The sequence below is a fragment of the Carcharhinus amblyrhynchos genome, chromosome 26 (assembly GCF_965287045.1).
Source record: "Carcharhinus amblyrhynchos chromosome 26, sCarAmb.v2.hapA, whole genome shotgun sequence".
Classification (NCBI taxonomy): Eukaryota; Metazoa; Chordata; class Chondrichthyes; order Carcharhiniformes; family Carcharhinidae; genus Carcharhinus; species Carcharhinus amblyrhynchos.
In genome coordinates this window covers 9,519,759-9,546,349 of record NC_137349.1, presented here as the reverse complement: position 1 = coordinate 9,546,349, position 26,591 = coordinate 9,519,759, and the positions used below count along the sequence as shown (strand labels likewise).

Genomic DNA, 26,591 nt, shown 5'->3' with positions numbered 1-26,591 from the left:
GTGGATGTTTCCACTAGTAGAAAAAATCTAGAATCAGAGGGCACAATCTCAGGCTAAAGGGACGATCCTTTGGGACACAGAATTCCTTCAGCCAGAGAGCGGTGAATCTGTGGAACTCTTTGCCGCAGAAGGCTGTGGAGGCCGGGCCATTGGATGTCTTCAAGACAGAGATAGATAGGCTCGTGATTAATAAGGGAATCAGGGGAAAAGGAGGAGAATGGAGATGAGAAAAGTATCAGTCATGATTGAATGGAGGAGCAGACTTGATGGGCCGAGTGGCCTAATTCTGTCCTCTGTGTTATGGCCTAATTCCGAGAGAGCTGCCCAGGATAAATGTTAGAAAACACTTCTATGGGCAGAGAGTGGTGAAGGTTTGAAACTCTCTCCCTCAAATAGCAGGGGGTGCTGGTTCAATTGTTAGATTTAAATCTGAGATAGACACATTTCTATTGGCCACGCGTATCAAGCAATTTATTAATTCATGAGACATGGATGTCACTGGCTAGCAGACATTTATTGCGATCCCTAACTCCCCTTGTTCAGGAGGCAGTTGAGAGTCAACCACATTGCTGTGGCTCTGGGGTTATATGTAGGCCAAACCAGGTAAGGACGCAGATTTCCTTCCCTAAAGGGCATTAGTGAACAAGATGGGTTTTTTCCACAATTCATTTCATGGTCATTGGTAGATTCTTAATTCCAGACTTTTTATTTTAGTGAATTCAAATTCCACCATCTGCCGTGATGGGATTCGAAACCAGGGCCCCAGAACATGAGTTCAGTTTTTGGATTAATCGTCTAGGGTTAATACCACTAGGCCATCACCACTCCTTAAGTGATTTGGGCCTAGGGCAGGTACATGGAGTTAGGCAGAGATCAGCCTTGATCTTATTGAATGGCAGAGCGAGCTCGAAGGGTTGAATGGCCTATTCCTGTTCCTATGTTCCTATCATTGGTTGAAGTCAATATGTCAAAGATTTCTAAAGATAGCGACAGAGTTTAATAAAATGAAAAGGCAAATAAAGCATTGCATCCATGACTGGAGGAATAGAATTGAAAAAAGTGAAGTTCTGTTGGGCTTGTATTGGTTTGATCATGTGTCACAGCACACCTCTACACCATGAAAACATTTTGAGGCATGCCTCCTATTTTCTCTGTATTCTCTCTGTACTGGAAATTTTGCTTTTAATTTCTCTCTGCCCTCTTGCCTGTTTTTTTACACCCTTTCCTTGCCTCTCTCGCTTCTGGCGGGGTCTTTGCGCTCTTTTTGAGAGTTTGCTTTACTTGCGGGGGCGCAGGGGGCCTTTGTCTCCAGCTCCATGGGCCTGACCAACATAAGCAATCTAAACCACAACACGTGTGGCACTTTCCCGTCTGGTGCATGCCCGGGAGGCCCGAGACTCATCGGGTCTTGCAGATATTGACCGCAGAGCTGACGGCAAGGATTAGTTTTAATTCACTCACATGAATTTTGAGTCATTTTGAACCTTTTTTGAAGGAACACTTGGGGCTTTCCAGGTTACAGTAGTGTGCCACAGCACAGCACGCAGATAGGGAACCACTGGGTTAGAGAACACTTGGAATACGGTGCACAGTTCCGATCATGATGTTACAATAGAGATATAGAGCTGGAATTTCTAGTTATCAGCAGGATAAGGGCAGTGGGACAGGAAATGTGCAGTCCCCTTGCTCCACGAGGGATGCTGGCCACTTAATGTTGTGAGCAGGGCTTTGTACTCAATCAAACTCATAGGGTAGAGAGTGCAGCAGGAGAGGGCCAGCTTTAGACTAAACCAAGCCTTAACATAATCCTGCTCTTGCTAATAAGGACATTCGTTACTTCAATATCTGAGGAGTTGCGGATAGTGCCGAACATTGAGGAGTCACCAGTGAACATCCCCCTTTCTGACCTTATGATGGAGGGAAGGTCATTGATGAAGCAGCTGAGGATGACTGGGCCTTGGACACTACCCTGAGGAATTCCAGCAACGATGTCTTGGGGCTGAGGTGATTGAACTCCAATAACCTTACGATCATAAGACAAAGGAGCAGAAATTAGGCCACTTGGCCCATCTAGTCCACTCTGCCATTCAATCATGGCTGATATTTTTCTCACCCCCATTCTCCTGCCCTTTCCTCATAACCCCTGATCCCCTTATTAATCAAGGACTTGTCTATCTCTGTCTTAAAGACACTCAATGACCTGGCCTCCACAACCTTCTGTGGCAAAGAGTTCCATAGATTCCTCACTCTGGCTGAAGACATCCCTTCTCATCTCTGTTTTAAAGGATGATCCCTTTAGCCCTCTGGTCCTACAAGTGGAAACTTCCTATCCACGTCCACTCTATCCAGGCCTCGCAGTATCCTGCAGGTTTCAATAAGATCCTCCCTCATCCTTCTAAACTCTTACGAGTACAGACCCAGAGTCCTCAACTGTTCCTCATACGATAACCACTTTCCCTTGTGCCAAATTTGACTCCAACCTAGTGGAGAAATTGGCCCTGATTTCCATTGACCCCAGTTTGTCTAGGGCCTCTTGATGTTCCTTTGACCCCTCAGTCAAATGGAGCCTCGTTGTCACTCTCACCTCACCTATTGAGTTTAACACTTTTGTTCGCATTTGGACCAAGTTTGCATTGAGGTCAGGGGTCAAATTGCCTTGGCAGAACCCAACCTGAATGCTAGTGAGCAGGTTGTCGTTAAGAGAGTGTCACTTGATGGCACATTTGATGACACATTCTATCACTGTTTTACCTAGAAAGTGGGGAGAATGAGGAAAACGCTACCACAAAATGTGATTAAGGCGAATAGTATAGATGCATAAAGACATGAGGGAGAAAGGATTTGAATGATATGCTGATAAGGTGAGATAAGGTAGGGTGGGAGTCAGTTAGTTGAAGGGTCAGTTACGAGGAGACACAAGTTAAAAGTGAGGGGTGGGAGGTTTAGGAGGGATTTGAGGAAAAGCTTTTAAAGCCAGAGGGCGGTGACGGTCTGGAATGTGCTGCCTGGGAGGGTAGTGGAGGCGGAATGCCTCACATCCAGTACCTGGATGAGTACTTGCCATAACATTCAAGGCTATGGGCCAAGTGATGGCAAGTGGGATTAGGTGGGCAGGTCAGGGACTTTCACCATGAAGGGCATCATCATGAAGGGCCCTGGCCTGCCCACCTAATCCCACTTGCCAGCAGACTCGATGGGCTGAAGGGCCTCTTCTGAAATGTAGTATTCTGTGATTCTGTGATTCCGGAAGGAAGCTCATATGCATGATAGAAACCAGTGTGGAGAAGGTGGGGGCAGGTGGCCTGTTTTGGTGCTTTTCATTCTTTATAAAATATTTAAAGCCAATCTGACAGAGCTAGTCTATCTGCTGTGTAGTCATGAAGCAGAATAATTTCAGGGAGAATCTTCCTGTTTTGAGGGAAAGCAAGAGGCCCGAAATGAAATTGACATAAATATTTATGAGAATGCATGTTAAGCTCCAGATACGACCCACTCCCAGATGTTACACTTTGTGTAAACCATCAATAAATCACACTTCAACACATCTTTAAATAAAACTTTGCAAACGGAAAGATAACTGATTATTGCTGGCTGTTTTGCTAACCTTGAGATAGGAGAGGTTAGGAGATAACTTAGAAAGGATCCCAGCTGCTCACACTCTGGAGAACTTCCAACAACAGAACTTGTTAGTTTTTATTTTCAGTTTGCTGTTCATGTTGCTCTACATTGGAGAGACCAAACACAACTTCTGTTTCGCAGAACACCCTCTGTTCGGCCCATGAGTGGGAGCCCGAGCTTTCAGTTGCCCGCCATTTTAATTCTCCAGCCAAGTCCCACTCTGACCTGTCTCTCCTTAGCCTCCTGTACTCTTGTCATGAGGTTGGATGGAAGCTAAGGGAGCTGTATTGCTTCTTTTAATTTGGCATTTTACAGCCTTCTGGACTCAACACTGAGTTCAGCAACTCAGATCATGATAGCTACCCCATTTTGTTTTTCAGAAAGGGTAGGGGAGGGGGGTGAGGAAGGCGGGGAGGTGGGGGGGGGGGGGGGGGGGGGGGGCGTCCAGCCCCATTTCTGACCAATCCCAGGAAAATCCCAGGAGGGAAAATTAAACACAACACGACCTTTAGAACTCAGTGCCCTATCCCATTTTGGCCGTGGCAAAGGTTTTAATCAGCAGTGTGAGAGTCAGGAATCCTTGGACCAGGCTGAGAAATGCTCTTGGAAGATGGATAAGGCTTGCTTAACTGTCAAGCATGGTGGCGCAGTGTCAGCACTGCTGCCTCACAGCGTTAGGGACCCGGGTTCGATTCCTGGCTTGGGTCTCTGTCTGTGCGGAGTCTGCACATTCTCCCTGTGTCGGCGTGGGATTCCTGCAGGTTCTCTGATTTCCTCCCTCAGTCTGAAAGACGAGGTGGTTAGGTGTATTGGCCATGCAAAGTTCTCCCTCAGTGTACCCCAACAGGCCACAGAGTACAACTAGGGGAGTAACTTCATTGCAGTGTTGATGTAAGCCTACTTGTGACACTAACAAAAGAACTTAGAACTCTTTCAATTTTAGAAAAAGTCTTGGCTAGAATTGTCAGCGATTGTTGAAAAATTCTCTTCCGATTCTGTTGATGGATAGGCCAGCGTCAATTCCCGCAATGTTTGTTGACATTTCCTTAAAGGATATGATTATGTTATTATGCAAATTTGGCTGAGTGCCCAAAGCTACAATAATCTCAGCAGAACATTCTGAGCCCACAGTTTGATTGACAGATGAAAGAGTATTAAATCAGTAACTGTTTTTTTGATATGGGGTGTGAATAAAAGTTTGATTTGGTTTTGTAATAGATTAAGCAGTTTGAATGGGTTTCATGAAAGAGAGATATTTTTTCAGTATCAATTGGGCCAGTGGGCTGACGAATGGCAGGTGGAGTTTAATTTAGATAAATGCGAGGTGGTGCATTTTTTTGGTAGATTGAACCAGGGCAGGACGTACGCAGTTAACGGGAGGGTGTTGGGGAGTGTTACTGAACAAGGAGATCTAGTGTACAGGTTCATAGTTCCTTGGAAGTGGAGTCACAGGTGGACAGAGTGGTGAAGAAGGCATTCAGCATGCTTGGTTTCATCGGTCAAAACACTGAATACAGGAGGTAGGACGTCTTGTTGAAGTTGTACAAGACATTGGTAAGGAATATTGTATACAATTCTGGTCACCCTATTATAGAAAGGATATTATTAAACTAGAAAGAGTGCAGAAAAGATTTACTAGGATGGTTTGAGTAATAAGGAGAGACCGGATAGACTGGGACTTCTTCCTCTGGAGTATAGAAGGCATCGATCCCAGGTCCCTAACGCTGTAAGGCAGCAGTGATCTTACCAAGGTCTATAAAATAATGAGGGATATAGAACAGCTAGATAGTCAATATCTTTTCCCAAAGATAGGGGATTTTAAAACTAGAGGGCATAGGTTTAAGTTGAGAAAGGAGAGTTAAAGAAGGGCCCAGAGGTGCATTTTTTTCACTCAGAGGTTGGTGAGTGTCTGGAACAAGCTGTCAGAGGTAGTAGTAGAGATGAGTACAATTTTGTCTTTTAAAAAGTGTTTAGACAGTTACGTGGGTAAGGTAGGTACATGGGCCAGATGTGGGCAATTGGGACTAGCATAGGGGTTTAAAAAGAAAGGGCAGCTTGGACAAGTTGGGCCAAAGGGCCTGTTTCCAGGCCGTAATCCTGTATGACTCTAAGTGTGTAGAGCAAAATATTAGAATTTTAGAACTTTATTTTGTTTCATCTCCACTGGCTCCTGATGTCTGCCCATGGTGGATATTGGGTAAGTTGGCATTCAGCTGGCATGGAATATATGAGTGCCATGACAGTGGATGGGTGTAATGGGTTGCCATTGTGTTGGTGTAGAGGCCATTGCGGGGATATGGAGACTGCGTGTGGGTAAGGGGGTGTAAAGGTGCAACACCGGAAGCTCTGTTTCTATTATAACAGGATTGAAGTTCCAGAAAACTGAGGTGGGCCTTCTAACCAGCCTGCCTCAGCACTTGCCTGCTCTTGTGGCCATCTGGGTTCTGCTTTGAGGGTCAATGGGCCCGACTCTATTTTGCAGCCCCCTGCCCTTGGAGAGGAAATTGTGCATAACCAGGGTCTTTAAACCAAGAAGCGTCCTCCAAGTTGGAAATGTCGGTACGGTGGTACAGTGGTTAGCACTGCTGCCTCACAGCGTCAGGGACCTGGGTTCAATTCCAGCCTCGGATCATTGTCTGTGTGGAGTCTGCACGTTATCCCCATGTCTGCGTGGGTTTCCTCCAGATGCTCTGGTTCCCTCCCACAGTCCAAAGGGTTAGGTGGATTGGCCATGCTAAATTGTCCTTTAGTGTCAGACAGATTAGCAATGTAAATAGATGGGGTTTTGGCGATAGGGTGGGACTGTTGTCGGTATAGGTTCAATGGGCTGAATGGCCTCTTTCTGTATGGTTGGGATTCCATGATTCTCTGTCCTGACTTGAGCTAGCCACCTTAACTACGAATATCAGATGCTCGGCATTCGTAATCTTTCTCTTCTTACTTTTAGTTCCATCTTGAGTTTCTTTGCTTTTTCTTATGTCATCACCTTTACTTTGGTATCATCAGCCAACTCTGCACCCCACCCCATTATTGACTTTCCTCTCTGTTCTTCACCCCCACCGCCCCCCCCTACCCCACCCTGCTCTGCCCTTCCTTTCTTTGCCTCTGTAGTTCCTTAAGACCTCTGACATCTCAAACGTTTTTGCAATTCAGGTGAAAAGTCATCGTCCTGAAGCGATTGACTTTGTTTCTGTCTTCACAAACACCACCAGACCTGCTGGGAGGTTCCAACACTTACTGCTCACGTTTTGAGGTTACCAATCGACTTCCTGCCTTGGTTGCTTAAACGCCTTGTAGAAAGTACCTGAATAGCTCCCTCTGATAGGGGACTAAGTTAGCAATGAAATATCGCCTCCCTCTCATAGAGTCATAGAGCTTTATAGCACGGAAACAGGTCCTTTGGCACAACTTGTCCATGCCTCCCAGTTCTTACCATTAAGCTATTGCCAATTGCCTGTCTTTGGCCCATATCCCCCCATACCCATTGTACCCATGTAACTATCTAAATGCTTTTTAAAAGACAAAATTGTACCCGCCTCTACTACTACCTCTGGCAACTTGTTCCAGACACTCACCACCCTCTGTGTGAAAGAATTGTCCCTCTAGACCCTTTTGTGTCTCTCCCCTCTCACCTTAAACCTAAGCCCTCCAGTTTTAGACTTCCCTACCTTTGGGAAAAGATGTTGACCATCTAACTGATCTGTGCCCCTCATTATTTTATAGGCTTCTATAAGATCACCCCTCAGCCTTCTACGCTCCAGAGAAAAAAGTCCCAGTCTATCCAGCCTCTCCTTATAACTCAATCCATCAAGTCCCAGTAGCATCCCAGTAAATCTTTCTTGTTTAATAATATCCTTTCTATAATCGGGTGACCAGAACTGTACACAGTATTCCAAGTGTGGCCTTACCAACATCTTGTACAGCTTCAACAAGACGTCCCAACTCCTGTATTCGATACTCTGACCAATGAAACCAAGCATGCCGAATGTCTTCTTCACCACTCTGTCCACCTGTGACTCCACTTCCAAGGAGCTATCAACCTTTCCCCCTAGATCTCTTTGGTCTATAACTCTCCCCAACACCCTACCATTAACCAAGTCCTGTCCTGATTCAATCTACCAAAAAAATGCATCACCTCGCATTTATCTAAATTAAACTCCATCTGCCATTCATCAGCCCAATTGATCAAGATCCCATTGCAATCTGAGATAACCTTCTTCGCTGTTCACTATGCCACCAATCTGAAGTCTCAAGCAGCAAAGAGCAATGCCACAGGAGATTAGCCAGATTAGGGATTCAGAGTGTGAAGTTAACTGCAGAGGAAAGTGTACATATTTAGCTCAAACCTCTTTGAGTTTGGGAGATGGCGAGGTGGCCTGGTCAAGGTCATTGAAAATGTTTGAGATATTTGACAGGGAGAAACTATTTCCTCCGGGTTGGGAGCATGAGGGGATATAATTTATAAAATTAGAGGAGGATGAGTCTGGGGCAAAGTACGAGACACGACTCACATAAAAGGCGGAATGTTCTGGATCCGCCAGCAGCTAGAAGCTAGGGGAGCTGGTGGATGGACGAGGGAACTTACGTCAGGCCAGAAATCAATTTCCCAACATGGGGAGGAACTTTAGGAGGGCCAGTCACACAGAGGCTGAAGGATGAAAGGAGGAAGGGTTAGAAGGGGAGGGTAGATTGCTGGCTGGGCGCAAAGGGGGAAGGTTTAAGTCTGGCATCAGGAATGTGGGCCTGGCAACTTGTTCCTCATCACTTGTTGCACGTACGATGAACTCACCAGGGCAAAACTGCCTGTGCGCAGTCTTCCCACAAATCCAGCTCTCCCTGCCCATCTCCCCCACCCTAACCCCCACTCTGACTTCCGCTCCCACTGCCACATCTAGACATTAGAGTGGAAGATTGGAAGATTCCACCCAAAGATGGTGGCACAGTGGTTAGCACTGCTGCCTCACAGTGCCAGGGACCCTTGTTCAATTCCTGGTTTGGGTCACTGTCCGTGCAGAGTCTGCATGTTCTCCCCATATCTGCATGGGTTTCCTCCAGGTGCTACTGTTTCCTCCCACAATCTGAAAGACATGCCGATTAGGTGCGTTGACCATGCTAAATTCTCCTTCAGAGTACCTGAACAGGTGCCAGAATAGGGCAACTGGGGGATTTTCACAGTAACTTCACTGCAGTGTTAATGTAGGTCTACTTGTGACACTAATGACTAAAAAGAAATAAAATAAACTAGAGTTATGCCACAGGAGAAGGCCATTCGGTCCATCAAGTTCATGCTGGAGATGTAAAACTTTGGAACTCTCTCTCTGACAGGCTGTGGACACCAGGGGACAATGGAAAGTGTGACTGATGGATATTTATTTGCGGAGTGTAATAAGTTCTCGGAGGCAAAGGTCCCTTCACCAAAATCCCTTTATTTACAATTCTAACAGTCAGCATCTACCTTCAGGAGCACCAGAGGGAGGGACACTCCCAGTTCAATGCAAGGAAAAGACTCCCCAATCAGCCCCAACAATTGACTCCTTAATCAGGGACCTCATATTCCAATAGGCCAACCTCCATGGCCTGATTGTAGTCATTACAGGGACATGGATAAGTGGGAAGGTGGAATTGAATTGCAAATCAGATGTGGTCAAATTAATTGTGATATGGAGATGCCGGTGTTGGACTGGGGTAAACACAGTAAGAAGTCTCACAACACTAGGTTAAAGTCCAACAGGTTTATTTTGGTAGCAAAAGCCACTAGCTTTCGGGCCTCTGACTATTTGTCAGGTGAGTGGAGAGTCAGAGAGTGAGAACTCTCTGCATTCACCTGACGAAGGGTGAAAGGCCCAAAAGCTCGTGGCTTTTGCTACCTGTAGGACTTTAACCTGGTGTTGTAAGACTTCTTACTGTGTTAAATTAATTGGCAGTGCAGACCTCAGCACAATCTCCTGTTACCATTCTAATAGTTAATTACTCACTGACCTGTCGGGTTCTAAAACTGCTCAGGATCATTAAAGCGTTGCTGAGGTAAATGTGGCTTTCTCGAAGAGGAAACTCAACCTTACTGAAAACATCTTATCAGGGTTTGCCGTACGAGGAAACAGGACTTATCAAACTTGCTAATCATCGCTGTGTTGTATCTTGTCTCTATTTAGTCACGCACCGACTTTGTCAGTGGCCGCATCAAGGTTCCGTTGGACTTGCAGATGCAAGAGGAGTGCCTGGGAATGGCGGTCTTGGATATAATGAGGATCTCAAAGGAGAGGAAATGGAACCTACAACAGATCTGTGATCAAGTCAGGTGGGATAGTGCGGAAGTCCGATTGTACCTCCCCATTCCCCAAAGACCACCACCCCCACCACACCTCCACCGTCCCCCCCCCACCAAACAATATTAGAACAAAGAACAAAGAAAATTATAGAAGAGAAAATGCTGGAAAATCTCAGCAGGCCTGGCAGCATCTGTAAGCAGAGAAAAGAGCTGAAGTTTCGAGTCCAGATGACTCTTTGTCAAAGCTAACAGGCAGAGAAAGTGGGAGATACTTATACTGCAGGGGGACGGAATGAAAGATGAGTCATAGCGACAAAAACAAGGGGAAAGGCTGCTAATGGCAGCCTGAGGAGAGAATATGCTACCAGACCTGCTGAGATTTTCCAGCATTTTCTCTTCTGGTTTCAGAGTCCAGCATCCGCAGTAATTTGCTTATATAAAGAAAATTACAGCACTGGAACAGACCCTTGGGCCCTCCAAGCCTGCACCAACCATGCTGCCCATCAGAACTAAAGTCCCGTACCCTTCCACAGACCATCTTCCCCTAAAGAACAAAGAAAGAGTCTCTGTCCTTCCTCCTTTGGAACTCTTCTTAAAACTCCATCTCTTTGACTGCCCCCTTCTCCCATACACCTGATCACTTCCCCCTCCTCCTAAATGCGCCTAGTTTGGGGGCGTTTAAGAGGTCTGTGGACAGGTTTATGGACGAAAAGGGATTGGTTTAGGTTAGTGGGTCATTGTTGTTGTTTTTTTTTAACTGGTCAGCGCAACATCATGGGCCGAAGGGCCTGTTCTGCGCTGTAATGTTCTATGTTCTATGTACTCCCACAACCTCGCTTCGCCCCAAGGGACACTCTCTGCAGCTGGCTAGCTTAATAGGCTCAGGCCTCAGAGTGATCCGTGCGTCCCTCCTGGTCCAAAATGGGTGCACCCAAATTTCTAGATCAAAGTAATTTTTTTGAAGGGTAGTTACTGTTGGAAATCAACAAGCAATTTGCACAAAGGCAGTATCCATAGGCAGCAATGCAACAACGACAAGAGGATCTTATTTCCCAAAGGCATTGAACTCTCTGTTTAACGTTTGCCCAAAAAGAAGGAACTTCTGGCTGTGCAGCACTCCCCGAACACTGAGCTAAAGGGCGGGGTTTTACAGCTTCGCTCAGGCAAGACCAGAAATTCCCACCCGAGGTCAAAAGAGATTTCTCTTGTTGGACCTTTGCCTGCTCTGATTCCGTGGCAGGCGAGGTGGTAGAATTCCAGCGAAAGTTGTCCATTCAGGTTTCTGGAGTGAGTTTTGAATGCATGATTAGTGGACTCAGTTCTTTATTAGGCTCCAGATTTTCTGGCCCAGAACCAAAAAAACCCACCCGAGGTCAATGGATTTTTGCACAGTCCTGTTCCTTACTCACATAAAACCTCTGAATGCCAAATGTCATCCATACCTTGAAAAATTCTGAGAATGAGCAGCTCAGAACAAGATAAATGGGAGCAGGAATAGGCCATTCATCCCCCTGAACTCTTGAGCTATTCAATTAGATCAACACTGGCTTTCTATCTCTATTCCAATTCCCTGTGTCGCGACCAAAAACCTATCAAGCTCAGACTTGAACATACTCAACATTTTTCAATTCTATAAGCAATTTAAAAGTGAAAAGCTTAGTCCATATCAGATTAAATCAATGACATCTTTGAATATGATAGACTATCCTATAATTCGCAACTCATTATAAGCCATGTCCACTCTGTAATTACCAACAGACTGTTGTTAGGGACCCCGCTGATGTTAAGTGTGGGGGTATCCAAAAAGCCAGATGGTTAACTGGTTGTTAATAGTGTATATTTTCAATTTGGTAGAATGTGAAGAAAGATATACAAATCAATGAGGAAAAGCTAAGTCTTGTTGCAATCAATTGATAAATAATATTCATTAACTTAAAAGCAACGCACAACAAGAAAAGCTACAATACGACTCAACAGTACTCTTAACTACAGTAAAGACCATACACAGATAGTATCTAATGAAGTTAACCCCTGTTCCCAGCTATCTATGTTCCTGAAGTCTGAGAGATGACTCTTTCCCAAATGGCATCCAATATTATATAATTCTATAAACAAAATCTAGCAGATTGTTACTACCCACAAGGTATCTTAGGATCACTGAACTCCTACAGAACAGAATGACATTTGGCCCATCAATTCTTTCATCAGCTCTCTGACAGACTATCTTATCCAGGCCCTTTCCCCTGCCCTGCCCTGTAACCTCACATATTTCCCATTGCCAACCCATCTAACCTACACATCTTGGGACACTAAGGGGCAATTTAACATGGCCAATCCACCAGAACCTGCACATCTTTGGAGTGTGGGAGGAAACCGGAACACCTGGAGGAAACCCATGCAGACACAGGGAGAATGTGCAAACTCCACACACACACACACACACACACACACACACACACACACACACACACACACACACACACACACACACACACAGTGACCCGAAGCCAGAATTGAACCTGGTCCCTGTCGCTGCGAAGCAGCCGTGCTAATCACTGTGCTGCCGTGCCACCAGGCTTCTTCTCGTTTCGGAAAACTTTCATTTTTATCAGGGTTGCATCTCTGAGATTTTGAAAACAGCAGCTGTCAGCAACAACTTGTTTTCAGGAGACAAACTGTTTTCTATATCTGGGTGTGGCTATGGTTGTAGCAGCTTACAAGCTGTACCTCTCTCCCTCCTCTCCTGCTGTACTTAGATATGTTGCTATTGGCCTGGAGTCTCCCTCCTTTGTTACTGAGATAGCCCTTTGGGCCAGGCTTTTAGCATAACGTTGCATTTTATTTCTCCACTTCAAACTCACCTCTTCTACAGATTAGAACACAGAACAGAGAACATTACAGCACAGTAGAGGCCCTTCAGCCCTCAATGCTGTGCTGAGCTATGTCCAATCCCAAGATCAAGCTATCCCCTCCCTATCATTCCGGTGTGCTCCATGTGCCTATCCAATAACTGCTTGAAAGTTCCTAAAGTGTCCGCATCCACTGTCACTGCAGGCAGTGCATTCCACACCCCAACCACTCTCTGAGTGAAGAATCTACCTCGGACATCCCTCCTATATCTCCCACCATGAACCTTATAGTTATGCCCCCTAGTAACAGTTTAGGGAAGGAAATCTGCCGTCCTGCGAGCCACAGCAATGTGGTTGACTCTCAACTTCCCTCCAAGGGTAATTAGGGATGGACAATAAAGTCCCAAGACTGAATTTAGAAAAACATTTATTTCAATACCTCTCTGTTCATCCCCCAGTCACTCAGTAAACACATGTTCCCCACTGTTATGCCAATTTACATATCAAAGAACCTTTCAAAAAGATGCATTCTTATCAATCCCATTCTTCACTTCATAAGATATAGCAGCAGAATTAGGCCATTCTGCCCTGCTCCACCATTCAATCATGGCTGATCTACTTCTCATCCCCCATTTCCTTCCTTCTCCCCATAACCTTTCAACCCATTACCAATTAAAAATCTGTCTAACTCCTCCTTAAATTTACTCACTTCCCAGCATCCAGTGGGGTAACAAATTTCACCGCACTTTGGGGTAGCGAATTCCACAGATTCACAACCCTTTGGGTGAAGCAGTTTCTCCTCAACTCTATTTTAAATTTGCTGCCCCTTATCCTGAGACTATGATCTCTCATCCTGCAATGCCCCACGAGAGGAAGCATCTATGAACTATGAACTATGAGAAGAGACTGAATAAACTAGGCTTGTACTCGTTAGAGTTTAGAAGAATGAGGGGAGATCTCATTGAGACGTATAAGATGATGAATGGGATGGATAGGATAGAGGTGGAGAGGCTCTTCCCACTCAGAAAGGACAGTAGGACTAGAGGGCACAGCCTCAAGATAAAGGGGGGGACAGTTTAGAACGGAGTTGAGGACTTCACTCAAAGAGTGGTGAATCTCTGGAATTCTCTGCCCGTTGAAGTGGTGGAGGCTGCCTCGCTAAATATTTTTAAGACGCAGGTTGATGGGTTTTTGATAGGCAAGGGGATTAAGGGTTATGGGGAGAGGGCGGGAATGTGGAACTGAGACACGACAGATCAGCCATGATCTTATTGAATGGCGGGGCAGGCTCGAGGGGCTAGATGGCCTACTCCTGCTCCTATTTCTTATGTTCTTATCCACTCCATATCTACTTTATCCATCCTTTTTATCATCTTGTACACCTCAATTTTATCCCACCTCATTCTGCTGAATTTCAGAGAGTATTGGCCTAAACTGAAAGAATCTCTCTTCATACGACAAATCCCTCATCTCTGGAATCTAGTGAACCTCCTCTGAGCTGCCTCCAACGCCACTGTATCTTTGTTTAAATATGGGGACCAAAACTGTGCACAATACTCCAGGTGCGGCCTCACCAATGCCTTGTATAGTTGCAACAATACTTCCTTGCCTTTATATTCTATTCCTTTAGCTATAAATGCCAACATTCCATTCACTTTCTTTATTATCTGCTGTATCTGCATGCTAGTTTTCTGTAACTCATGAACAAGGACACCCAGATCCCTCTGCACCAGAGCACCCAGAAGTCTCTCCCAGTTAAATAATAAGTCGCCTTCCCATTTTTTCCAACCAAAATGCATGACCTCATAATTATCAACTTTAAACTCCATCTGCCACATCTTGGCCCACTCTCCTCATCTATTTATGTCCATTTGTAAGGTTCTTATTTCCTCTTTGAAACTTTCTGTCCTGCCTATTTTTGTGTCAACTACAAATCTGGCTATAGAGTCTTCTATCCCTGTATCCAAGTCATTAATAGAGATTGTAAATATCTGGGGCCCTAGGATCGAACCCTGTGACACCCCACTTGTTACTTCTTGCCCTCCAGACAAAAACCCATTTATCCCAACTCTCTGTCTTCTGTCCACCTGCCAGTCACCTATCCAAGCTAATAAATTACCCCTCACCCCTTGTGATCTAACATTGTGAATCAACCTTTTGTGTGGCACCTTATCAAACTCCTTCCGGAAGTCCGGATATACTACATCTACAGGATCCCCATTATCCACTTTGCTTGTTACATCTTTGAAGAACCCTAGCAACTCAGTAAAACATGATGTGCCTTTCATAAAACCATGCTGACTCCAATGGATAGTGTTTTGCCTTTCCATTCTCCATTTTATCCAAATTTTGTTTTTAACTTTTGTTTTATTCAATTACTGAAACTTCCTTTTCCTCCGATATGTTAACACCGTAGAGTGTTTTCATTCCTGAAATAACCTTTGCTAATGAATCCATCCTCATTCCATTTAAAGCTACAAGTCCTGTATCCCAGCCACCCTCCGTCGCCAAATCGAGCAGCTCAACTTCCTGACCAGGAAGAGAATCCGGAGAAAGTTCAACCAGTTTCTGAAGAAAATCAGCCACTGCGAGGCGGACCTCAAGTACCTGAAGCTGAAATATCTCATGGACATGGAGAGCTTGGAAACTGTGCCCAGCAAGGAGACCTTCCACGTTAAAGATCCAACCTGGGACCCCCAAGGGGAGGAGGTTCACAAGTTCATCTGTGTCTCTGGAGAACATGGAGTTCAGTGGAGCTTGAAAGAAGATGAGGTTGGTGCTTATTTGTGGCAGACTTTTTGATTAGATTTGATTTATGATTGTCACATGTACTGAGATACAGTGAAAAGTATTGTTTCTTGTGCACTGTACAGACAAAATATACCATTCATGTAGTACATCGGGGAGAAGGAAAGGATAGGATGCCGAATATAGCTTCGTAGTTGCAGGTAGGATAAAGAGAAAGATCAGCTTAAGATGTGATTGTGCCATTCAAAATAGCAGCATTGTGGCACAGTTGCCTCACAGCACCAGGGACTGGGGTTCAATTCCGGCCTTGGCCACTGTCTACACATAGTTTTGACAATACCAGGTTTAAGTCCAACCGATTTATTTGATAGTAAACTCACTAGCTTTCGGGGTTTGCCCCTTCGTCAGATGAACGGAGAGTTCTGGCCACAGACAGAGCATATAACAGCACAGACAGTTTACAGATTACTGATTAGAATGTGAGTCTTTACACCTAACCTGCTATTCAAGTCTTAAAGTGGCCAACAAGGTGAGTGGAAGGAGCATTAAGCCCAGGTTAAAGAGATGTGTATTGTCTCCAGACAGGACAGTAAGTGAGGTTTAGCAAACCCAGGCAAGTCATGGGGGTTACAGATAGTGCGACATGAACCCAAGATCCCTGTTGAGGCCGTCCTCATGTGTGCAGAACTTGGCTATCAGTCTCTGCTCAGCGACTCTGCGCTGTCGTGTGTTGTGAAGGCCGCCTTGGAGAACGCTTACCTGAAGGTCAGAGGCCGAATGCCCGTGACCACTGAAGTGTTCGCCAACAGGAAGGGAACAGTCTTGCCTGGTGATTGTCGAGCGACGTTCATTCATTCGTTGTCAACGGACCTTTGCATTTTCCAGTTCTGACAGGTGCGATGGGACAATTCCTCCCAGGGGGCAATTTAGCATGGCCAATCAACCTAACCCGCGCGTCTTTGGGAGGAAACCGGAGCACCCGGAGGAAACCCACGCAGACACGGGGGGGCAACGAGCAAACTCCACACAGTCAGTGACCCAAGCCGGGAATGGAACCCGGGTCCCTGGTGCTGTGAGCCACTGCGCAACTTTGGAGATGATTGGGTGGGGTGAGAAGTGCATACATTGGCTGGTATTTGGCAACCTCGCTTGGGTGAGTCTCATCAAATCTCACCTGATGCCAAGGGATGATTCCATTCTGCCAGCCGTGCCTGCCCCAATTACAGAGCGGGCAAGGCAGTAAAATTCCGGGCATTCTGTTGTACAATACATCATATTGGACAGGAGGACCAGAGTCCTTTGGGGATGGCATGGTGGCACAGATGTTAGCCCTGCTGCCTCACAGTGCCAGGGACCCGGTTTCGATTCCCAGCTTGGGTCACCGTCTGTGTGGAGTTTACACATTCTCCCCATGTCTGTGTGGGTTTCTTCAGGTGCTCCAGTTTCCTCCCACAGTCCAAAGATGTGCAGGCTAGGTGGATCGGCCAAGCTAGATTGTCCCTTAGTGTCAGGGAGACTCAGTAGGGTAAATACATGGGGTTATGGGGATAGGGCCTGGGAGAGATTATGGTCGGTGCAGTCTCAATGGGCCAAATGGCCTCCTTCTACACAGTAGGTGGTTCTATGATTCTGTTAGTCATCTCACCTGCCTAAAGTTGAGTGTGTGTTGATAAGACCCTGACTGTAATCTTCTTGAATCTGATTGCTGGATAATAAGGTGATCTCTGTTTGAATTCTCTCCTGTTTTAGCAATGGCAGCCATTTTGTGATTTCCCTGAGATTGTTGACATCACTCTCAAGCAAGCCAGTCGAGATTACGTCCTGGAAGAAAGTCGGATCGTCACACTTACCAAGCAAGACAACAAGCTTTTGGTAAACTTCATTTAAAGGTTGACTTTTACATTCCTAGCACAGAATATCAACCTGTCAGGAGCACAAGTCAGGAGACCTAAGCTGAGCAGCCTGAACGTCCATTCATAATATCCTCTCCAAGTTGGTCCCAGTAAGTTCCGAATTTGGACTGATTTGGTGCAGAGCAGGGAAGGTTAAGAGTGATTTTTTTAAGAGTGTTAAAATCAGGAGGACAGCAAATACAGAGAAACTGTTTCCAGTGCCAGAAGGGTCAGTAACCAAAGGACACAAATTTAAGGTCATTTGCAAAATAATCAGAGACTACATGAAGAATCTTATTTTTTAAGCAGGGGCATGGTGGGTTAGCACTGCTTCCTCACAGCACCAGCAACCCAGGTTCAATTCCAGCCTTGGGTCACTGTCTGTGCAGAGTAGGCACATTCTCCCTGCGTCTGCGTGGGTTTCCACTGGGTGCTCCAATTTCCTCCAACAGTCTGAAAGATGTGCTGGTTAGGTGCATTGGCCGTGCTAAATTGTCCCTCAATGTTACCTGAACAAGTGCTGGAGTGTGGCGACTAGGGGATTTTCGTAGTAACTTCATTGCAGTGTCAATGTAAGCCTACTTGCGACTAACAAATAAACTTTAACTTTTTAACACAGTGATTAGTTCTGATGTGGAATGCACTGCCTAAAAGAATGGTTGCAATCAGACTCAATTGTCACTTTGAAATAAAGAATCATTGAATCCTACAGCACAGAAGAGGCCCTTCAGCCCATCGAGTCCACACCAACAAGCGAGAAACACCTAAATTCCCACCTAATCCCATTTACCAGTGCTCGGCCCATAGCCCTGAATGTTATGATTTGCCAATGCGCATCCAGATACTTTTTAAAGGATGTGAGGTATCCCACCTCCACCACCGTCCCAGGCAGCGCAGTGCAGACCATCACCACCCTCGGGGTAAAAAGATTTTTCCTCACACCCCCCCCTAAAGCTCCTGCCCCCTCACTTTGAACCTGTGCCCCCTTGTGACTGACCCTTCAACTAAGGGGAACAGCTCCTCCTTATCCACCCTGTCCGTGCCCCTCATAACCTTGAACACCTCGATCAGGTCACCCCTCAGCCTTCTCTGCTCCAGGGAAAACAACCCAAGCCTATCCAACCTCTCTTCATAACTTGAACGTTCCATCCCAGGCAACCTCCTGGCGAATCTCCTCTACACCCCCTCCAGCGCAATCACATCCTTGGTTAAAAGAGTTGGTTAAATGGTTGAAAAGGAAAGTTTCTGCAGGACTATGGGGAGAGAAATGGTTAACATTTGCAAAGAGTTAGCACAGGCATGAGGGAATGAATGGCCTATTTCTTCGCTGTACCATTCTACAACTCTGTCCTGAGAAGTCTGCCTCACCCAGAAAAGCTAGAGAAACAGGTGGTGTTGGAGAAACATAGAAACGTCAAAGGTAGGAGCAGGAGGAGGCCATTTGGCCCTTTGAACCTGCTCTGCCATTCACCACCATCATGGCTGATCATCCAACTCAATAGCCTAATCCTGCTTTCTCCCCATAACCTTTGATCCCATTGGCCCCAAGTGCTGCATCCAGCTGCCTCTTGAATACATTCAATGTTTTGGCATCAACTACACCCTGTGGTGATGAATTCCACAGGCTCACCACTCTTTGGGTGAAGAAATGTCTCCTCACCTCTGTCCTAAATGGTCTATCCTCAATCCTCAGACTGTGACCCCTAGTTCTGGACTCCCCCACCATCGGGAATATCCTCCCTGTATTTATCCTGTGTCGCCCTGTTAGAATTTTGTGAGTCTCTATGAGATTCTTCCCCCATTTGTTTGAACTCCAACGGAAACAGCTGTCGCACTGAGGGCATTGAGGAAGTGTCAAAGGAGGTTAATTCTGTGAGTAAGCTGATCCACCCGAGGGTGCCCTACTCTGCACCTGATCCCGGAGCGCTGAGGCTGGATGGAAGGAAATACTCTCATTTGGATAACACCTTTACCACACCACAGGGGCATTCCAGAACATCTTACACACAATGGCCACACTTAAGGATCACTCACTTGTTATACAAATGAGTGCAGCAGCTAACTGCAAGGTCATACAATCAAGGAAAAGGATCAGATAGTCAGTGTTTGGGCTGTTGCTCAATATATCTGGGTAAGTCTCTGATCCTCTTTGAGTAACACCATGGGATCACTAACATCCACCTGAGCAGGCCTTGGCTTAATGTCAAATCCAATAACAGTTGCCGTAATGATGGGTCTGACTAGATTAGGCCCTCACGTCTGCCATGGAACCTGAACAGATGGGTTTCTACCAAAGAGGTGAGGAGTGCCACCAACTCAATCATCAAAGAAGTGACCAATCAGGAACCAAGAACCAGATCCCTAGCTTTAGAGAATTGAGTTCTCATGAAATGCTGAAGACATCTCGAATCTTCAACCTTGAAAGGTGGTGACAGCCAACAAGATTAAGAGTTGGTAAATCATAGAATCACTACAGTGCAGAAGAAGGCCATTTGGCCCATCAAATCTGCTCTGACCCACCTTTTTTTTAATCCTATTCCTGTAACCCCATGTATTTACCACTCTAATCCCCTAAACCTACACATCTTGAGACATTAAGAGGGAATTGAATATGGCCAATGCACCTAACCAGCACGTCTTTTGGAATGTGGGAGGAAACCGGAACACCCAGAGGAAACCCACGCAGACACGGGGAGAATGTGTAATCTCCACACAGACAGTGACCCAAGGCCAAAAACGAACTCAGGTCTCTGGCATTGTGAGGCAGTAGTGCTAACAATAGTGCCACCCAATGGTACAGAAAATGTAAATAAAGAACAATAGGATCAAACATAGTATCAGAAGCAGGCCATTCAGCCCCTTAACCCTGAGTTCAGTTGGATGATGACTGATCTGTATCTCAACAGCATCTACCCACCTTAGCTCCATAGTCTGAGGATACAGGGTGGATAATTTAGGATGGAGATAAGGAGACGCTTCATCACCCAGAGTGGTGAGCCTGTGGAACTCATTACCACAGGAAATAGTCAATGCCAAAAAACATTGCATGTATTCAAGAGGCAGCTGCATATAGCACTTGGGGTGAATGGGATGAAAGATTATGGGGAGAAAGCAGGATTGGATATTGAGTTGGATAATCATGATCATGATGAATGGCAGAACAGGCTCGAAGGGCCGAATGGCCTCCCCCAGCTCCTATCTTTCAATGTTTCTATAGCCCTTAATACTCCTGCCTGCCCCTGAATGGACTGGCTCTAACTTTCAAGTTATGCCCCCTCATTCTGGACTTCCCGCACCAGAGGAATTATCTCCTCTCTTTACCCTGTAAACTGCTCTTACCATCTTAAACATCTCAGTCAGATCATCACTCAATCAGCTTTACTCAATGGAAAAATCTATGCAACCTGTCCTCGTCTTAATCCCTTTAGATTCTGAAATGGTGCAGTGGCTATTGCTTCCAATTAAACCGTGACCAGCAGACAAGGGGACAAAGTAGCCAAGGGTAAACTTAGGACTGATCGGGAAATTTGCCCTTTGGGAAGAAGGTTTGGAATGCACATCTGGGTCAAAGCCCTGGAATCGGTTAAGAGAGGGACGCTGTAATGGTGGACTGAGCAGTGATTGTATATAGTTGATGCTAAAGCTTTTCTTCTTAAGTTTATTTATTAGTGTCACAAGTAGGCTTACTGTTACTGTGAAAATCCCCTAGTCGCCACACTCCTGCACCTGTTCGGGTACACTGAGGGAGAATTTAGCCTGGCTGATGCACCTAACCAGCGCATCTTTGGACAGTGGGAGGAAACCGGAGCACCCGGAGGAAACCTACGCAGACAAGGGGAGAATGTGCAAACTCCACGCAGACAGTGACCCAAGCCGGGAATTGAACCCAGGTTCCGGCACTGTGAGGCAGCAGTGCTAACCACTGTGCCACTGTTGCTCAGTGAGAGTGATGTGATTATTCTCCATTTCAGAGCAGTGAACAGATTGGAGAGTGTGTGAAATAAAGAACAAGAGACATTAATTGATGTGGAACAGTTCCTGACCTCAGGACATTCCCAAACACTTCACAACCAACGTAGTCACTGTTGCAATAGCGGAAATGCTACTACCATCTTTGCACAGCAAGATCCCACAAACAGTAATGTGATAACGACAAAATGCACCGGTCTGTGATCCTCACACAGGGATAAATATCGGACAGGACACGAGGGAGAACACTCTCTCCTCCCCTTCAGATTAGTGCCGCATGGGATCTTATCGAATCATAGAATCCCTATAGTGCGGAAGGAGGCCATTCGGTTCATTGAGTCTGCACCAATCACAATCCCATCCAGGTCCTATTCCCCTAATCCTACTTATTTACCCTGCTAATCCCCTGACGCTAAGGGACAATTTAACATGACAAATCAACCTCGTCCACACATCGTTGTACAGTGGGAGGAAACTGGAGCACCCAGAGGAAACCCACAGGGAGAACGTGCAAACTCCACAGAAACAGTGACCCAAGATCAGAATTGAACCCGGGTCCCTAGCGCTGTGAGGTAGCAGTGCCAATCACCATGCCACCATGCCATCCCAATACATCCACCTGACAGAGCAGACAGGTCCTCAGTTTAATATCTCATTCTAATGTTGGCACGTTACACAGTGCAGGTGCTCCCTTTGTACCAGCACTGGGAATGTCAGCCTGGATTATGTGCTCAGGTCTCTGGAGCCAGAGATGAGCCATAAACTCCTGAGAGGCAAGATATTTGGAAATTAGGAGAAGTTGGAGTGAAAACTCAGAAGAACATTGTCAGTAGCAGTATGTAAACTACAGAAAGACCAGGTATAGATAGTGTAATGCTGTGGAGATGCCGGTGTTGGACTGGACACAGTAAGGAGTCTCACAACATCAGGTTAAAGTCTTAACAGGTTTATTTGGTAGCTTTTGGATCGCGACTCCTTTATCAGGTGAGTGACCTGTGTATTTAAAGGGATAAGTGTAGTCGGACGGATAACTTGTTCTGATTTGCACCCTGGCTTTGTCTAACCTGTTCCATTCCTACAGGAGGCAGAGTTTCCCACTCTGAGAGAGGCTCTCTCCTTCGTGTCTCTTATCGATGGCTATTACAGACTGACGGCTGACGCACATCACTATTTCTGCAAAGAGGTGGCTCCTCCCAAGCTGTTGGAGCACATTGAGGACAACTGCCACGGACCAATCACGTACGTTCAAGGGTCAGACATTACAATTGGCCAAGTAAAATTGGGCCATCTCCTTTAAGAAGGGGAGCAGCCATTAGAACTATACATATCCTCAAAATCTTATTGTTTTCCTTATGTTTCACTGCGTGTCCCACCTCTGAAAGAATAAAGACAATTACATCCAGGTTTTGGGTGGCCATGACAATTGTTTCCTGCGACAAGGTGCTGACCATTTATCGCCTCCTCCACCTTGTTAAGAAATGTTTGTCCCTCATTCGGTGCCTCCTTACAGTGGGGTTAAGGTCAGGAGGGTGGGGTATAAGCTTCACCGTTACTATGAGAGACAGTGGCAAGAACTCTCCAGCCGTTCACACTGGTGGGATTCTCCAGTCCCACTGCAGGGCATGGAGATTGGCTGAGTGCCAAATTCTCCATCCTCGCTGGTGGGGTGGCAGGGTGCGAATAGACAGAGAATTCTGGCCATTGTTTTGGAGTCTCACCACAAAGTACCACACCCACATATAGAATAAAGAACAGGCCCTTCGGCCCAACAAGTCTGTGCCAACATATGGCATCTTTCTAAACTAAAGACCATGATGTGGAGATGCTGGAGTTGGGTGGGCACAGTAAGAAGTCTCACAACACTAGGGTAAAGTCCAACAGATTTGTTTGGTAGCACGAGCTTTTGGAGCATTGCTCCTTCATTGGGTGAGTCATTGCACACGTGAACAGCATCCAAACACTAACTTGCACCAAGTGCCCTTCACTCCGTGCTCACTGATCTACACTGGTTCCAAGTCCAGCAATGCCTCAATTTTAAAATTCTTATCCTTGCTTTCAAATCTCTTGATGGTTTCACCACCCCCGCCCCCCCACCCCACCCCACCCCCCACTCTTTGTAATCCTCTCCATCCTCTAAGTTATCTGTCTCCTCCAGTTCTGACTCCTTGTGCATCCCTGACTTCCATCTATCATTGATGGCTGTACCTTAATCTGCCAAGATCCTAAGCCCTATATTTCTGTCTCTAAACCTCTGTGCTTCTTTACCCCTCTCTCCTCTCTGAGGACGCTCCTCAAACTAAATTTATGACCAAATTTTTGATTAGTTGCCTGAATACATCCAAATGGGCTTCTTCTACCCTATGAATTAGCAAAAGGTTTGTGAAATGCCAATCCAAACTCTTAATCAATTTCTGATCATTGTCAATCTGACTCAAAAACTGACAACTTCTTTTCATTCATTCATGGGACATGGGCGTCTCTGGTTGGCCAGCATTTATTGCCCATCCCTAGTTTCCCTTGGAAGGCAATTGAGAGTCAACCACATTGCCGTGACTTTGGAGTCATATGTAGACCAGACGGGGTAAGAAGAGCAGATTTCCATCTCTAAAGGATATTAATGAAACAAATGGGATTTCCTGACAATCGACAATGGTTTCATAGTCATCAGTAGGTTTTCCATTCCAGAGTTTTTTTATTGAATTCAAATTCCACCATCTGCCATGGCAGGATTTGAACCAGGATCCCCAGAACATTAGAAACATTGAAAAACTACAGCACGATATAGGCCCTTCGGCCCACAAAGTTGTGCTAAACATGTCCCTGCCTTAGAGATTACTAGGCTTACCTATAAACCTCTATGTTACTAAGTTCCATGTACTTATCTAAAACTCTCTTAAAAGACCCTATCGAATCCATTTCCACCACCACTGCCGGCAGCCCATTCCACGCACCCATCACCTCTGAGTAAAAAACTTACCCTTGACAACTCCTCTGTACCTACTCCCCAGCACCCTAAACCTGTGTCCTCTTGTGGCAACCATTTCAGCCCTGGGAAAAAGCCTCTGAGAATCCACTCGATCAATACCTCTCAACATCTTATACACCTCTGTCAGGTTACCCCTCATCCTTTGCCTCTCCAAGGAGAAAAGACCGAGCTCTCTCAACCTATCCTCATAAGGCATGCCATCCAATCCAGGCAACATCCTTGTAAATCTCCTCTGCATCCTTTCTAATGGCTTACACGTCCTTTCTGTAACGAGGGGACCAGAACTGAGCACAGTACTGCAAGTGGGGTCTGACCAGGGTCCTATATAGCTGCAGCATTATCTCCCGACTCCTAAACTCAATTCAGCTTCTGGATTAATAGTCTAGCGATAATACCACTAGGCCATCGCCTCCCCTCCCCTGCGCTAACAAGTGGAAATGTTCTAAATTTGATAAGCATCAAAAGGCAAAGGCAAACCAAAGCCATACTGCAAAGCCCAATACAGCAACAGTTCTGCCCACCACACACTGGCTCCCTTATAAAGAGTCGGTGGTTATTTTTAGTCTGTTGTTTTTATTTTACGTTGTTTGCTCTTCCTGAACAGCTCTGACTTCGCCATGTATAAGCTGAAAAAACTTGGAAACAGAAGAGGCCTCTACGTCCTTCGGTGCAGCCCCAAGGAGTTCAACAAGTACTTCCTGACCGTTTGTGTTGAAGTAAGTCGCCATCTTAAAGTTTGGTTGTATATGTGATATATTTGATCTGCCTCAAAGTAATGCAAAGATGACACTAGTGTCTAAGTGCGCAGGAACTTTATTTATCGATTTGTATTCAATATTTTAAAATATTGTGGCTCAGCTTCTAGTAGTTTCTACGTTGCCTGTTTACTTCGGTCTGAGTCAATGCCCGGGCCTAACCAGTCAAGCTCATTGAGCATAAATCAGTTACCAGATTCACACAATCAAACACAGAACAACTGAACCATTGAACATGACAGATGCCAATTGAATTAGGCTTTGAATTACATTCACCTCTTTCTGTAATAGTATTCCAATGGTCAGCACTGCTGCTTCACAACACCAGGAACTCGGGTTCAATTGCAGCCCTGAGTGACTGTCTGTGTGGAGTTTGCACGCGGCTGCGTGGGTTTCTTCTGGGTGCTCCGGTTTCCTCCCACAGTCCAAAAGACGTGCTGGGTAGTTGCATTGGCCACGCTAAATTCTCCCTCAGTGAACCCACAGACTCCACACAGTTACTCCAGGCAGAAATTGAACCCTGGTCCCTGGCACTGTGAGGCAGCAATGCTAACCACTGTCTACTAGTTAGACAACAGCTTAGAGTACCGTGCACTGTTCTGGTCACCACATTACAGGAAGATGCAATCGCACTCGAGAGGAAACAGGGGGAATTTATAAAGGTGTTGCTAAAAATGGAAAATGGTGCGGAAGAGATTGGATAGGCTGGAGTTGTGTTCTTTGGAACAGAGGAGGCTGGAAGAAGTTTTAATCAAAATGTACAAAAGGCTCTGGATTGAGACTTGAACCCAGAACCACACAACACCAGAGGTACCAACTGAGTCACACTCATTGATTCAGGATCAGAATCTCTCCTGTGAAATGTCTAGACATAATTATCGCACAGCCCAGTTGCTGACTTTCACCTTCTGATTAAGGCAGTAACTGCTGTTACCGGTAGGAGTGCGGGCTAGGACCTCCTTCTCAGCGGCAGGGATTGCTAATCAGAGGCACAGATTTAAAGACATTGGTGCAAGGATTAGCCAGGAATTGAGGAAATGTTTTCACTCAAAGGTGGTGGGAGTCTGGAACTCACTGCCTGAAAGGATGGCAGAGTGGTTAGCTCTGCTGCCTCACAGGGACCCGGTTTGACTCCGGCCTTGGCTCACTGTCTGTGTGAAGTTTGCACATTCTCCCTGTGTCTACGTGGGTTTCCTCTGGTTGCTCTGGTTTCTTCCCACAGTCCAAAAATGTGCAGGTTAGGTGGATTGGCCATGCTAAATTGCTCCTTAATGTCCCAAGATGTGCAGGTTAGATAAGTTGGCCATGGAAATTGTCCCTTAGTGTCAGGGGGATTAGCAGGGTAAATGTGTGGGGTTACAGGGGTAGGGCCTGGGTGGGAATGTGGTCGGTGCAGGCTCGATGGGCCGAATGGTTCCATCTGCACTGTAGGGATTCTATGATTCTATGGGGTGGCACATGTTAGCCCCTGCTGCCTCGCAGCGCCAAGGTCCTGGGTCCAATTCC

General features: G+C 45.9%; 1 protein-coding gene across 1 annotated transcript in view; it reads left to right on the top strand.

The window, feature by feature from the left end:
- Window positions 1-26,591, top strand: part of LOC145358867 (tyrosine-protein kinase JAK2-like) — a 104,052-nt gene that overhangs the window by 40,494 nt on the left and 36,967 nt on the right. The window contains exons 5-9 of the mRNA XM_080213217.1: window positions 9,771-9,916; window positions 15,210-15,507; window positions 17,233-17,355; window positions 22,426-22,583; window positions 24,935-25,046. Of these exons, the coding sequence (XP_080069343.1) occupies window positions 9,771-9,916; window positions 15,210-15,507; window positions 17,233-17,355; window positions 22,426-22,583; window positions 24,935-25,046 (837 nt within the window). The remainder of the gene's footprint in view (window positions 1-9,770; window positions 9,917-15,209; window positions 15,508-17,232; window positions 17,356-22,425; window positions 22,584-24,934; window positions 25,047-26,591) is intronic.